The sequence below is a fragment of the Callospermophilus lateralis genome, chromosome 5 (assembly GCF_048772815.1).
Source record: "Callospermophilus lateralis isolate mCalLat2 chromosome 5, mCalLat2.hap1, whole genome shotgun sequence".
Lineage (NCBI taxonomy): Eukaryota > Metazoa > Chordata > Mammalia > Rodentia > Sciuridae > Callospermophilus > Callospermophilus lateralis.
This window is the reverse complement of record NC_135309.1, coordinates 148,769,975-148,784,551: the sequence shown is the minus strand read 5'-3', so window position 1 is coordinate 148,784,551 and position 14,577 is coordinate 148,769,975. Positions and strand designations below refer to the sequence as shown.

Sequence of the window (14,577 nt, the reverse complement as noted above, 5' to 3'; positions counted from 1 at the left end):
CCCCACCCCGCCCAGTGCACAACTAATAAATACTTTCTAGGAGTTAATTGGAGGAGATCATAGTCAACCAGTTTATAGAGACCAAATTCGAATGGGAATTTTGATAGTCCTGGTCATTTTATGTAGTTTTCTCGTTTGAAGTATTAACATGGACTAACACATGTTCTTTTTTTTTTTCTTTCCAAATGTGATAGGAAAGCAAAGATATCCTGTTAGTGGATCTAAACTCTGAAATCGACACCAATCAGAATTCTTTAAGAGAAAATCCGTTCTTAACAAATGGCATCACCTCCTGCTCTCTTCCTCGACCAAAGCCTCAGGCATCCTTCTTGCCTGAAAATGCCTTTTCTGCCAATCTCAACTTCTTTCCCACCCCCAATCCTGATCCTTTCCGTGATGATCCTTTTGCACAACCAGACCAATCGACACCCTCTTCGTTTGATTCTCTCAAATCTCCAGATCAGAAGAAAGAGAATTTGAGTAGCTTGTCTACTCCACTGAGTAATGGGCCCTTGAATGGTGATGTTGATTACTTTGGTCAGCAATTTGACCAAATCTCTAACCGGACTGGCAAACAGGAAGCTCAGGCAGGCCCGTGGCCCTTTTCAAGTACGCAAACCCAGCCAGCGGTGAGAACTCAAAATGGGGTATCTGAAAGAGAACAGAACGGCTTCCATATCAAATCTTCCCCAAACCCTTTTGTGGGAAGCCCTCCCAAAGGACTCTCTGTACCGAATGGCGTAAAACAGGACTTGGAAAGCTCTGTCCAGTCCTCAGCACATGACTCCATAGCCATTATCCCACCTCCACAAAGTACCAAACCAGGAAGAGGCAGAAGGACTGCTAAGGTGAATTGTCTTCTCCACATAGCCATTAGCAGAATGCATGTTCGGTACCAGAGGGTGGTGTGATGCAAGTGCTTTCCTGCTGTCTTGTAGTTTCCTGTGTGGCTGTAAACTAGAAGGTGGGATAAGGCACATCGATCGGTTCTCCAGGAATACTTTCCTCTAATCGCCAGTCTTTCTAAGCTTCTCAGCAGTGTTTGTCACACCCTGCCTGACGTTTGCATGTCTTGTCTCTTACACTAAAACTAAACACAAGTTTTTCCATTTTTTAATGCTGCTATGCTTCTATACCTCTGGTAAGTTTGATCTTCATGTTCTGGGATGGGAGGGCAAGAGTCCTCACGACTCCCTTTGTTTCTTCCCCACACTAACACCTGCCCTGCACACCCAGCCTATTGCATTTATGTCCACGGTGGTGGGATAGAATTTTCAAGCTTGTCTCCTTTTTTAAACATTGGTTTCCTAACCCATTTTCTAGAAGAAACTTAAGTATGTACTATTCCCAGCACCATTAATAGTTTCATTCAGTAGCAATTGAAATTGTAGTTTCTATAGGTATCTTTTTGAAACTCTCATAGGAATATGTAGGTTTGCATAATAATTAAGACTTTATCATCTCTATGTAGGCTGATTTAAATGCAATAGAATGATCATGGTTTTTTAGGATGCTTAATTGGAGTTTGTCCTTCCTTTTCCCAGCTTTAAGCTTCTAGCCAAGGAGCACAAAGTGATACAAATGTATACATTTGTTTCATTTCACAATGTTTCATTTCACAAATCCTACATTGTATCAGTCACTAGACCTCAATAGTCAGTCCACTGCAGCCATTTGTATCTTTTATCCCCCCACCCCCATTATTTTTTGTTTTGTTTTGTTTTTTAATCAATAATAGGAAAACATTTTTTTTCTGTGGATCTCAAATTTGGGGTGAAGAGATGTATTTCTCTGATGCTGAATAATTCTTCTTCCTCCTCCCTCCCTGTCAGTCTTCAGCAAATGACTTGCTTGCATCAGACATCTTTGATCCTCCGGTCTCAGAACCTCCAGGCCAGACGTCACCCACAGGACAATCTGCAGCCCCACAGAACAACCCTCTGGACCTCTTCAAAACAAGCTCTCCTGCCCCAGTGGGGCCCCTTGCGGGTCTAGGTAGGTGCCTAGAGATAGAGTTAGGTATGGCTCTGTCAGTATCACTCATAAAATAAATGCACAGAAGAAAGGACCTTCCTATCCATATAGGGTTCCATGGATAAAAGATTAGACCACCTAGGCAGCCCTTCTCCCACTTTTACTCCTGTGCCACCCACTCCCAGTTGATACTCTTGTCTTATAATGGAAATGTGGCTTCTGAAGTTGGCATGTGATAAGAAATCCATTTTCAGTATTGCATGTACCTGAATTAATTTGCATTGGCTCCTGGAAGACAGTTGTGAGAGACTGTGATGCACAGATCAGCTTCAGTGATACAGAGGAGAAGAGATGCAAGAGCCTTGCCTGTCTGCCATCTGTGTCGATTGTGTTGGAAAAATAGTAACGTGCATGTCTTCTATGTTACATCCCATAACAGATTGCAGACCTATCACTTTTTAATGCCTGCATCCCCTTTTAAAACATTATGTGCCCCAGGAGAGATGTTAAATCTAAAGTAGTCATTTAATCAAAGGCCAGGTTCTGGTAGGCTCTACTCCTAGGCATACATCCTGATCTGTCTTGGAATACTTCCACCTTGCTAATATTTTGCTAGCCAAGTCTCATAATAGTCAGAGGTAAATAGTGGATAGCTGAAGTTGGAAGGAGAACAGCTACAGAAGAGGTAGAATTTTATCAGATTCTTAGGCCATGCTGGTGCCATTGTTCATAAAGGTATCCTTGGCTCTTATGAGCCACCAGGCCTCTCTGCTACAGGATGATGCAAAAACACCGGATGAGGTCTGGTCCTGCTACTCTTCATCCACAGCCTCCAGCTCTTTCAGATTCCACGGTACGATTTTCAGAAACCTCAACAATAGTCTTTGCTGTCCTGCTGGGGTCTCTGTTTTTCTGTTTCTTGGCATCTCTACAAACAGCAAATAGTCTGGCTTGGGAGGTGGTGGGGGACCATAAATGAAGAAGAACTCTCCTTCTCCTTTGATAAATTTGACCAGGATCTTGGCTTTCTCTGCCTCCTGCAGAATCAGTCACCAAGATCTCCTCTATCCCCGCCCCCACTCTCTCTGTCTCTCTCTTCCCCCTATTTTCCTGACTGAAAAGGAGAATATTTTAGATCTACCACAGTGAATCTGTTTAATCATATCTAGAGGGGGATTGCAAGAAAGAGGATAGTGAGTGGCTGAAATCCATGTGAGTATAAGAAGCCAATGTGTTCCAGGTCTGTCTCTGCTTGGCATTTACACCACCAAGAGGCTCTCCCTAAACACTTTGTGTCTCTGGGGGTCTTCCCCTTTCTCTTTTGCTCTTTTTCCTACACCCTCAAGTGGAGTAGGTAGGTGTTTGTCTCTTGCAGGAAGGCAGAGAACTTGCATGCAGTGCTGTGACTAGATCACATCCCAGGGCTTTGTAGTCTAATATCAATGCCCTGAAGAATTTTTACAGCCAATATTTAACAAGTCAGCCTGAAAATACAGCTGGACCCTATAACTGTTAATTTATTCAGACGAAGTGAAGCTTTTTGGCTAGGTGCCCCTGTTGAGGCCTTGGGGTATACAACTGCAGAATACTGATGATTCTTCCAAGTTTGGACATGGAACTCAAACTGAGCTCTACAGTATAGCCCCTGTCCACCAACAGGGATACTCCGCCAAACCATGGAAGGTTGTAGGTCTGGCTTCCGCTAGAACCAGCTGGGGGACTGTCTCCCCTGGAGCTGGGGGTGGGGAGAGGGCATTAAACAAAGCTGAGCCCTCTGCTTTGACTTGCTGCCCTGTGTTTTGATCTAGCTTCAGAAGGTAATAGAATCAGTGTTTCATGCCCACACACCCTTTTTCTTTAGTTCTTGTCCCTACTTTCTCCAGCTGGGCCATAAATGTTTCGGAAACACAATTGTGTACAATCTGGTGGGTGGAAATGAAGGCTGGCATAAGCATATCCTGGGAGAGCCTTTAATTCCTGGCAAATATCATATTTCTCTCTTTTATAAACACCACTCCCACTGACATGATCTATGACCAAAGCCATGAGTTTTCCTAAGGAATGGGAAGTGGTTCAACATAAAAGATGATAAAATTTGACTTCCTTTTTCTTGCACATCTAATTGGTAGATACTATTAGTGAGGGACTCTGGCTTCCTTTAATGAAATTTCAATACATTTCTTTTAAAACAATGGCAATTATTGTTCAAACTAAATCTGCTTTTAGGGCCTGTGTTATAGAATCTAAGAGAACCTGTCCATTGATTTGTTATAAAGTCTAACTTATGCGTCAGTGAAATTAGAATTTGAATTAATACACCATTTAGGAAACAACAACAATAAAAAGTCCTGTACCTTCCTGTCAATGAGGCAGAGTGAGAGGATAGGGTATTGGGTTTGGAACCAGTGTGCCTGAACTTGTCCCTATGGTCACAGACTGTGACCACCCCAATTTTAATTGTACTTTTTATCCTTGAAAATAAGAATATTGATTCTTTATCCAATTTTAATTGTATTCTTTATCCTTGAAAATAAGAACATTGATTAAGTGAAGGAACCTCTCCTGAAACCTGCCACTCTGTGAGAACAATGAATTTATTTCTGGCCAGATGGCCACGTTCCTAGGCATAGAAGATGCAAATACTAAGAAGATTTAAGTGAGAATATCTGGCTACATAACCCCCAAAATAACATTCTTTTAAAGCATATATCACTCTGGAAGCAAAAGTATTCCTCACCCAAGTTTAATGGCCTTTTCTTAGTTGGATTAGAAAATTCATAGGTAAAGAATGCTATTCTCCGAACCTCAAATTTAATAGGTTTCAAAAGCAGAACATCAGCATCATTCATGAAAAAGTATGAGGCTGAATTGAGGGTGTTTTTCAGTGGTGACAGTTAGACTTATTCATTAATATACTTGGCCAGAGGCAGAAAAGAAAATGCCCTGTATATTAGAGCAAGATGCAGGAATAAGTCTCAGTGAAATTTAATAATAAGAGACAGTGAAATTTAAGAGATTTGGATTTTTGTGATTTAAGTAATTCCCAATGACCTCGGCAAGGATGCAAGCAAAGGAGCCATTGACCCAAGATCACGTGCCCTGACACAGGCCATTCCTTACCAGGGGAGCATTTTGTTTCCTGTTGTCTTCTCTCCTCCCTTTCTCACTTAAATAGTCTGTTCTAAAGTCTGGCAAGGTTTAGTGAGTGACACATGGCAGGAAACACTTTTATTTGAAACAGCTTTCCTAGGGTAATAGCTTTTCCTCCATCTTTACATATAAAAGTCTAAAACTATCTTGGCATCGGCTAAATTTTATCTTCCCTTTATATAGCTGTGTCAACTTTGGCAGCAATAAAAAGCAAGGAAACTTTGAAATGGTTTCTTCAGGATGAACGCACGTTGGGGCCTTATGCACATACGTGATAGCTGGTTTCCATAAGTCTCCAGACAAAAAACCAGCTGCTCAATGCAAAGGTCAAATTGATGAGTCAGAGAGTCCAATGGATTATCTTAAATAACTATTTCATAATCAATGTGGTTTGTGAACACAAATTATGTTCACTCAACAAATTAGTTCCTGCTATTGACAGGCTCTGATCTAGTTGTTTCAGATATATCAGTTTATTTATGATTAGTACTTGTGGATTGTATTATCCTTCTAATGAGGAAGGTAAAAAACATAGCGGAAAGACCGTGTAAACCTAAAAAATGCAAACAGCACTCAAATGCTAGTTATGCTGTATTAGCTAGTTAACCTTCAGAGCAATTTAATCTTTATTTCCATGCTAGCTTCAAGGCTTACTGAAGGTATTTGCCCTGGGGATGCTCTGTAAATGCTCCCTGGAGAGTCGTGCTTTTTAAATTCAGGAATCCTCTCCAGGCTTGACTCCTGAGGAGTATTTTTCCCCCTCTTCTCTCAGGTGGTGTGCCAGTCACACCTGCCCAGGCGGGACCATGGAACCCCTCGGTGGTCTTCAATCAGTCTACTTCAATGATCCCAGGAGCCATGATGGGTGGCCAACCTACAGGTTTCACCCAGCCAATGGTTTTTGGTGCAAGCCCAGCGGTTCAAAGTTGGACCCAGCCTTCATCCTTCGGGTCCTCAAATACCCCTCCAGCCCCTGCCATCTGGGGCTCTTCTACAGCTGTGGCACCCAACAGTTGGTCCTCAACAAGCCCTTTGGGAAATCCTTTTCAGAGCAATATTTTTCCTCCTGCTATGTCTGCTCAGTCCTCCCCTATGCTGTCCTCTCCCCTGGTCACTCCTCCTCAGCCACCTCCTAGAACAGGCCCTCCGAAGGACATTCCTAGTGATGCCTTCACTGCCTTAGACCCACTTGGAGATAAAGAAGTCAAGGAAGTGAAAGAAATGTTTAAGGACTTCCAACTGCGGCAGCCACCTGCTGTGCCCGCTAGGAAGGGAGAGCAGCCTTCCTCTGGGACTTCAAGTGCCTTCTCTAGTTATTTCAACAATAAAGTTGGCATTCCTCAGGAGAATGCAGACCATGATGATTTTGATGCGAATCAACTATTGAACAAGATCAATGGTAAGCTACTCATCTCTCTACCTCCTGTACCTATAAGGGTTCCTCAGGTCACTCAGAAGAGACCTCCCCCACCCACCAGTAGTCCTACTCTGGCTTCTTTTGATATTCAATGGTTATGGAGATTTATTTATTTATTTATTTATTTATTTATTTATTTATTTATTTATTTATTTATTTTTGAGCCAATCATTTAGCTAGGCAGATTCTAAGGGATAGTATAATGCTGCCCTCTAGTGACAGTTCTTAGAAGACCTGTCAAGAGCTATCAAAATGCAATGGATTGTGGAATTTGGAGGACTGTATGTATAATAAAGCCTCATCAATATTCCAGGGCCTTCAACAAGGGAATTACAAAATCTCTTCCACCTCAGATAATACACATAGCTTTCTCTTCTGATAAGGGTGAATTTCCTTTAGTAACCATTGATTTGGTGGTGATTATTAATCCACTGATGTAAATTTCAGAAGTATGGAACTAAATTTCAGAGATAGTAACTGTGGAAGCTGTGTGTTATATTTGTCTAATGATCGCTTGGATTTTTCACCTTCTAGAACCACCGAAGCCATCTCCCAGACAGGGTACCCTGCCAGTTACCAAATCTGCTAACAATGCATTTGAGAACCCTTTCTCTAAGGATCCCTTCAGTTCATCACAACCCTCTGTAAGTATCAATTCCTAAAAGTCATTGCTCTGAAGTTTAAGTGACATTAAGCTACAGCCTCTAAAATTAATTATGTATAATAACACATAATAGCTTTTTGGTGATAAAACCTGTTTCACTAAGACTTAATTCTGAGAACTATTGCAGTATAACCATCTATTCAGGCTGGGGTAAGACTACTTTTACAGGAACTACTTAGAAACTATTATATAGAGAACATCCTTTATGTTTCATTCAATCTAGATTCTGAAAGGATTTGGGGAGAAAATCAAAGTAGTATTTTTAAAACTTTTTAAAAATGTAAAATCTTTATTTACCACCCATGGTTTTATAGCTCATAAAATAATACTTCCCATTGGGGGAAGCAAATGTAATTTACCTGAGTCTTAATTATGAATAAGTAACATATATAACCCTCTACAAGCAGAGAGACACAAAATCATTGTAAACCTGTACAATGTCTGATTGGTATATGACCTAAGTGATTTCTAAAGGAATTTAAATCTTATGATAGGTTTTGTTTATTTATTTATTTTGTCTTATATCTATAATTGTATTTGTTGCCTGGATGGTTTTTCTCCTTAGGTGGCTTCTCAACCCAAATGTTCTGATGTACATAGGGATCCTTTTGGAAATCCTTTTGCCTAACTTATGTAAGTAGAAAATGGCTATTTAAGCTTATTGTGGTGAGGATTGGGGAACAGTGAGAGAGGATGACATTGGAAACAAAGGGTGTGATTTTGATTTTAAAGTTAGGAAGAGTTTAATATTTGTAATTTAGAAATACTAGACATGGAAAGCTATAGGTTGCTAATTCAATAATGATAGACTTGGAAGTTGAGAGCAAAATTCTAAAACATCATAATATAATTATGGGAAATGGATTTCTATTTCATCTCATGGTTTTGATATTTCAGTTCTGTATGTAAAACTTAATATAACATATATTTGGGGTTTTCTAGGGTTTTTTTACATTCATATTGAAGTGATTACAAAGTATCCTAGTAATAACTTTGTTTCCTCTAAGCTTCAAGTTCTAATGACTTTCTGAAGTCAACAAACAAGTCTGCTAAACAGATACCATTTCTTTCTTTGTGACAATCTTGATTAGCCTGCAGTGTAGTCTGATGGGATTAACCGTGAAAGCAGTGACAGCTGTTAATATCACCTTCAGATGCAGTGAAAGAGGAAATGAGTGAGAAAGTGGATTCGTCTTCTCCAGTGGATTTTATTGTAGACAAGTGTTAGGAATAAATACCTGCAACCAAATCCTTGAGAGGACTCAGTGTAACCTACTATTTTTTCAATAGTAAATGGCAGAAACTGGGTTCTGATCTTGAAAGATTGAAGGAAGGAGGTAAAAGGACATGTATCTCCATTTTAGAGAAGGTAGGGTAAAACTGGTAGGGATAAAACAATATAAAGAATGAAGGGGAAACAAACAGGGCCACTAAACTATGTCTTGATCCATCTATAATTAGATTATGTTCAATAGATAATATCTTAAATGTGATGTCAACAATAGGATTAAGTTAACAGAATTCTTCCCTCATCCCTGCTTACCCACAGGATATTCTCCAATACCCCCAGGTGGATGCCTGGAATCATGGAGAACACCAAATCCTATGTATATTATGTGCTTTCCTCTACATGCACACCTATGATGAAGTTTAATTGATTAAAGGCACAATCAGTGATTAACAGTGAAAATAATAATAACCTGCTAAATTAGCAGAGTCCATGGGGAGAATGATCATAGGAGAAAATAGAGGATGTTGTTGAGCACTGATGTTAATCATGTCATCACATGTTCTGTATTTACTCTCTTATTCCATCCTCACTTCAGCCCTAGGAGATGCAATGACTTTATATTTAATACATGGGTTTCAATCCAAAATTTCTAATTGCAAGGTGTTTTTTTTCTTCTCCATATTTCTTTAGGAACTTGGAATGCAGACTATCCAGAGGAACATAAAGGTTGGCCTTCGTAGTCAAGGACAAAGCTAATAGCCAGATGCATCCTGATTCTGTCCTTGTCCCAGCTTTGATGGATCATCTGTTGCCTTATTTCTCATTGCCTCTTCCACTTGTAAAATGTCTTTCACTTTCTGTCTAGGCTAAAGCTAAACTGAATCTATGGCTTTAAGTAAATTAAGTTCCCAAACTCTATAGTTTAAATATAAATGAAGTAGTTTCCCTACTGAGTCCTTGCCTATCGTGATCCTAGAACCTTCCAGGACATTCTACTTTCTTCACTCTGGTTGGGAGATGCAGCCACCACAGTCCCTCATATCACACCCTGTTTTCATTGAATTTCCAAGTCCTTGCTGCACAAAGTCATTAGGGGGTTCTATAACCTAAAGATTCTAGTAGGACAAGGCCCTTGTTTCAGACCATCTCTTGACAGAGAATTTTTAAAATACAATGAAAGCAAGTCCAACTCCTCCTTATATACCTAAGGATCTTTTTTTAAAGATCATAGTTTCTCTTCATTCTAAAGATCAGGTTCGCCAAGGCCAAGATTGTCTTTTTCCTAATCTCCTGTTAGCTATTGCAGACGAGGGGAAAATATAATTAACCCCTCTTTGCCTTCTTTCTCTGATTGTCTTTCATGTCTATTTTTTTCCTGGCTTCATGTACCATTACTTCCCTTTTGCAAGCAAAGACTTTAATGGGCAAAAAAAAAAAAAAAAAAAAAGAAAAAAAAAGAAAGAAAGAAAGAATGATTCACAGATCTTGGGCCTGTGTTTCTCCTTGATAATTGCTAGTCCCAGAAAGTAGAATTGCAAATAGTTATAACCTGTATCCTTCCTGTGGACGGGGCAACCTTCCTCTTGAACTGACATTCCAGAAGAGTAGTTAACGTGGAAGAGAAATTGATCTCAACTCAGCAGTGAAGGACAGTATTCTGAAGAGCAGTAACTGTGCCAGACACACTGGGTTCTTACTGGGGGCCATGCTAGGCCTTTATCACGTAACTGGAAAACTTTCTTGAAGCCACAATCTCTCTGTTAGTAGGAAGATAGCAGGGGAAAAGGTGATGGACAAGTATTGGGGGTTATCATCAAAAATCTAATGTCTGCAATTTTTTTCCTCCTCATAACCTTGGAAAATTTCCCAGTTCATTTTCAGTCCTATTGTTAGCACAGTTCTGAAGGGTTTGTTCTTGCCAAAACAAGATTTATGTTGGATTTTTAAAATGTTATCTCTTGGACCTTAATGCTCAGGTTTTTGTGGGTCCTACTCAACCACATACAATGTTACCTTAGGTGGAAGAAGAGGACAGCTGATCAGGATTTAAGCAACACGGTGGCCTTGTGAGCTTCTATTGATTAGCCCCAAGTAGTCCAGCTGAAGTCCTGTGGTTTTATGTTTAATGGTAATAGCTGATTATATATGGCATAAATTTCTGTCTGGCTTCCTACTGAGTCATATAAACACAGACTTGAAATAGTACTTTAAAAGTCCAAATACCTAAACATGCTAAACTGGAGATAACTAGGTAGTTGAATTCTTTTGAAAATGATGATCAGCCACACAACTGTTCTGTACATACTTGTTTTCTTGTGCACTTTTCTGTATGCAAATAAAGCTATAAATTTACTCATTTCAATAAACTGGAATGGCAAAAGCTCATGTGTTACCATCAGTTTATTCTAATATTGATAATCTGTGCTGGTCAAGACTTAAAGTGTACCAATGAAAGTTGAGTCAATGTTAGTTACGGTACATTCTGGATTGTCACAAAGATGACTAAAATTATAAATTCATGAAATTGAACCAGGAGTAAATTCTTATCCATTCTCTGTCAATGCCTCACTTTCTTCTCTCAGGCCTCCACACACGCCCTTCCTGGGAGTTTAATGGAGTTCAGTAGATTAGACCTGCACAGAACAACTTCCACTGATGTCCAGTAAAAAAAAAAAAAAAAAATTATTGGTATTGGTATAGTATTGGCCCAATTTAACCTCTGCCACTGCTCACAGCGTATTTAGTCCTATTTGACCCCACCAAAATACAACTGTGGGGACCAAGTGAGGCAGATTGAAGCTCCTCAGGAGACCTGCAGTGTGATGTGGGCAGGCTAACGATCAGGTGTTTTCTTGGGACACCCTAAGACACTGGTGCAAGATTCAAGGCTCTCATTTACTTCCAGAAGACCTGGAATAGGTTAGGGTGTTGCTCAGTGGTAGAGAACTTCCCTAGCATAGGTAAGACCCTGGGTTTAACTCCCAGCACTACAAAAACAAAACATAACCCCTGGTACTCTAAGAAAGGGAAAGTGGGTACTGGGGTTGTGGCTCAGTGGTAGAGTGCTTGCCTAGCATGTGTGAGACATTGGGTTCTAAGCACCACATATAAATAAATAAAATAAAGGTCCATTGATAACTAAAAATATTAAAAAGAAATTTGCTTTTCAAAAAAATAATTAAAAAAGAAGAAGAAAGAGGAAATCCTAAGGTAGACCTTGCTTGGACGTAGATGTCTTAGTGTCGCACCTAACTTCTATAAGGAATAAGACACGTGTGGGGAAGAGGCATCTTTTGGTGCATCCTATTATGGGATGTTTGGTAGTAGTGCCTTTTTTTTATCCTTATCTGAAGCACTTGGTCTCTTTCTGACAAGAATGAGGTGGAATGGAGGGGAACAAAATCCACATAAAAACAGCATCCAGGAGGTGAGGATGAACTGGAGAAGGATGTTGATAAGAATGTGTTGCACCTATTACTTTGCTTCTCCAGGTGCTCTCCATGTGTCTAACTAGTTGAGGCTGGGTGCTATTTCCATGGGGCTGAATTCGTGAGATCTTTCTGGAGGTTAATCCTTGCTTGTGTATGCAAGAGGAGAACATTCTTCTCAGAATAGGTTTAGAAACCACTGTTGGCCAGGCAGAAGGGGCATTTACTAAAGTGTCTCCCAAAGCAGGGATAGATCTGTTCTTCAGTCTCTTTAGTAGCAATGGTATTCATATCTGTGTGCTAGAAGTACTACATTTTGAGGGAACTCTGTTATCCTAGAATGAGGTTTCATTTAGGCATCAAATACATCTAAGTTAAAAGCTGAACTTTTTGTGTGTGTGAAGTACTTCACCATTTTTACAAAGTGCCTTTATTCCACTGGTACCATAATCCTGTGAGGTCGACCTGTTCCTGTCACATCTCATGCTAGACTGGCATCGATGCTTTAAAGTGACTGCCATCTGTTCCTTCTCCTAAGGAGAGCTTTCCATGGTTATTTTATAGTAAAAGTGGGTTGCAGGGAGATCCTTTCAATTAGTGATTTCTGATTCCTTCCACAAAATGTTACCTGTGGCGTCTACAGAGAGCCAAACAGGGTGAGTCTTTCCTGTGCTGAAAGCAAGAAGGGGAAAAAACAGAGGATGTAGCTAACTCAGGAATTTTGTTGATCCTGGAATTACCTGCTGAGTGAGGACTCTGACCCATATGGAGAGGTTCAGTACAAAGTTTTCCAATGAAAGATGGGAACTGCCCCAAAGCCCCTGGTAAATATTTAAGCTATTAACATTAGAGAAGATTGCAAAATAATAAAGTACCTAACTCTTGCTGGGAAATGGCATGCTTTTAACTAACTAATTGCTTTCCTCTAAAAATAACTAAAATTCATGTTCTAAGTTGATCTACCAAATGTGGTCATGAACAAGGTTGTGTACCAACAGCAGCTCTGTTAACAAGTCCTAATTTCAACAATGCTGATGGATGAGGGCCAGCCATTTATTATCCCACCTAATGAGTGACCCAGTCCCTTGTTTGCCCTTGCTTTGCTGGAAGTATGTGCTTAATTACTAAAACTCTAGCTTGTACTGAAATCGTACACGGGCCAGTCTTCAGGGAGACCTCAATGAGAGCTTGGACCAAAGGTTTATTATATTTTTAAAAGCCTGACTCTGAAAGTCTGCATGACTATGTTTTCCTCAAGATGTTGATTGTGGAGTTGTCTATCAATTCTCTCTTTATTTGGTTAACTTTAATTATTACTATTATCTTGGGGGGAAAAAGAGAAATCAATACTGATCTAAAACTTAGAGGTGACCCGACTGGACTGGATCTGAGTCACAGCTATTTCTGAGGTGGGTCCCAGACTGCCTTCTCTGTCTGCTTATGCTGGTTGATCTTCAAAGTTTTTTGTTTTGTTTTGTTTTGCTTTAAGGGTAATCTGAGATGAGAATATTGGACATAGGAGCTAACAGAGAAAGGAAAATAAAGGAATGGTTAATGTGATACTTGCCTCTTGTTTCCTTCACTGGTTTGAGAGATTGGGTTAGGTCCTTGCTATTAGGAAATGATAGGGCTAGAGGCTGGAGGAGCTGTCTTTTTTTTTTTGTTTGTTTAAAAAAAACCAACCCTGGACACATGTAGGCCGTTCTCAGCCTGTCTTCATTAAGAATGAAATTGAAAGGCTCACAGGAACTGAGATTGATAGGTGTCCTAGATCAAGCTCCTATAGTAAGAATCCCATAGACTGGGTGGCTTAAACAATAAACATTTATTTCTCACCATTGTTTGCTAATTAATGTTCTAAGTAAAGTAAAATCAAAATTTGGAACTATTAATATGAATTTTACCACTGATTTTTAACTCACATGTGGAATCATCAAAATTATACTATTTATATTTCATAACTAATATATGCAAGGTTTTGCATATGTATTCTATTCGTAACAAAATAGTAGAGACTACTTTTGCATATGTATTCTATTCGTAACAAAATAAAACAACTTTTTATGTCACTTCCTGACGTGTGTACATTCTAACAATAGTTTCTACCTTTAGGTCACTGTGAGAAACCAAGCACTGGAAAAATGAAAGGAAATTCTAGTTTGCCTTATCCTTTTCTGTCCTTCTGCGCCATAATTTCTAGTGTAACTGGTTAATTCACAGTAGGGAAGCAACAGATCAGTGTTTCTTGATCATTTATTCGTGTTTCTTCTAGTATTGGAAGCAGGTCCTGGTTCAAACAGGAAGTGTGGCCCAACCCTGACCCATGGCACCCCATGCAGTTACAGACATAACCCACCTACACTCACTCTCATTTGGAGTCTTGGAATTCCCACACATTGTCCTCCGCCCTGCTCTGTGCTCAGAGGCTACACAAACCTGTGTGGGAATGGGGCAGCACAGAAGAGGAGGTATGTTGGACATATTTTCTCTACTCCTGGACAAGCTGTGTTTTCCCATTAGAATTTTCTTCCAAAACAAATGTTCAAAATAAATTTATCAAGGATGTCAAAAGGACAATAGCAGAGCACAAAACCAGCTATGGGGCTGGGTTAGTCAGCTTTCATCATTGTGATGCTATAACTGAAAAAAAAAAAAAGAATTAGAGAAGGAAGTATTTATTTTGGCTCATAGTTTCAGAGATTTCATTCAGTCC

At 39.8% G+C, this 14,577-nt stretch overlaps 1 protein-coding gene across 4 annotated transcripts in view; it reads left to right on the top strand.

Moving 5' to 3' along the window:
• Dab2 (DAB adaptor protein 2) overlaps positions 1-10,816 on the top strand; it is a 53,787-nt gene extending 42,971 nt beyond the window's left edge. For 2 of the 4 annotated variants that reach the window (XM_076857405.2, XM_076857404.2), the window contains 6 exons: positions 195-848; positions 1,833-1,995; positions 5,897-6,523; positions 7,076-7,185; positions 7,771-7,838; positions 9,127-10,816. In XM_076857405.2, coding sequence (XP_076713520.2) covers positions 195-848; positions 1,833-1,995; positions 5,897-6,523; positions 7,076-7,185; positions 7,771-7,833 — 1,617 coding nt within the window. In that variant the 3' untranslated portion in view covers positions 7,834-7,838; positions 9,127-10,816. The remainder of the gene's footprint in view (positions 1-194; positions 849-1,832; positions 1,996-5,896; positions 6,524-7,075; positions 7,186-7,770; positions 7,839-9,126) is intronic. The other 2 variants (XM_076857407.2, XM_076857406.2) reach the window with 1 other exon arrangement.
• The last annotated feature ends 3,761 nt before the right edge of the window (positions 10,817-14,577 follow it).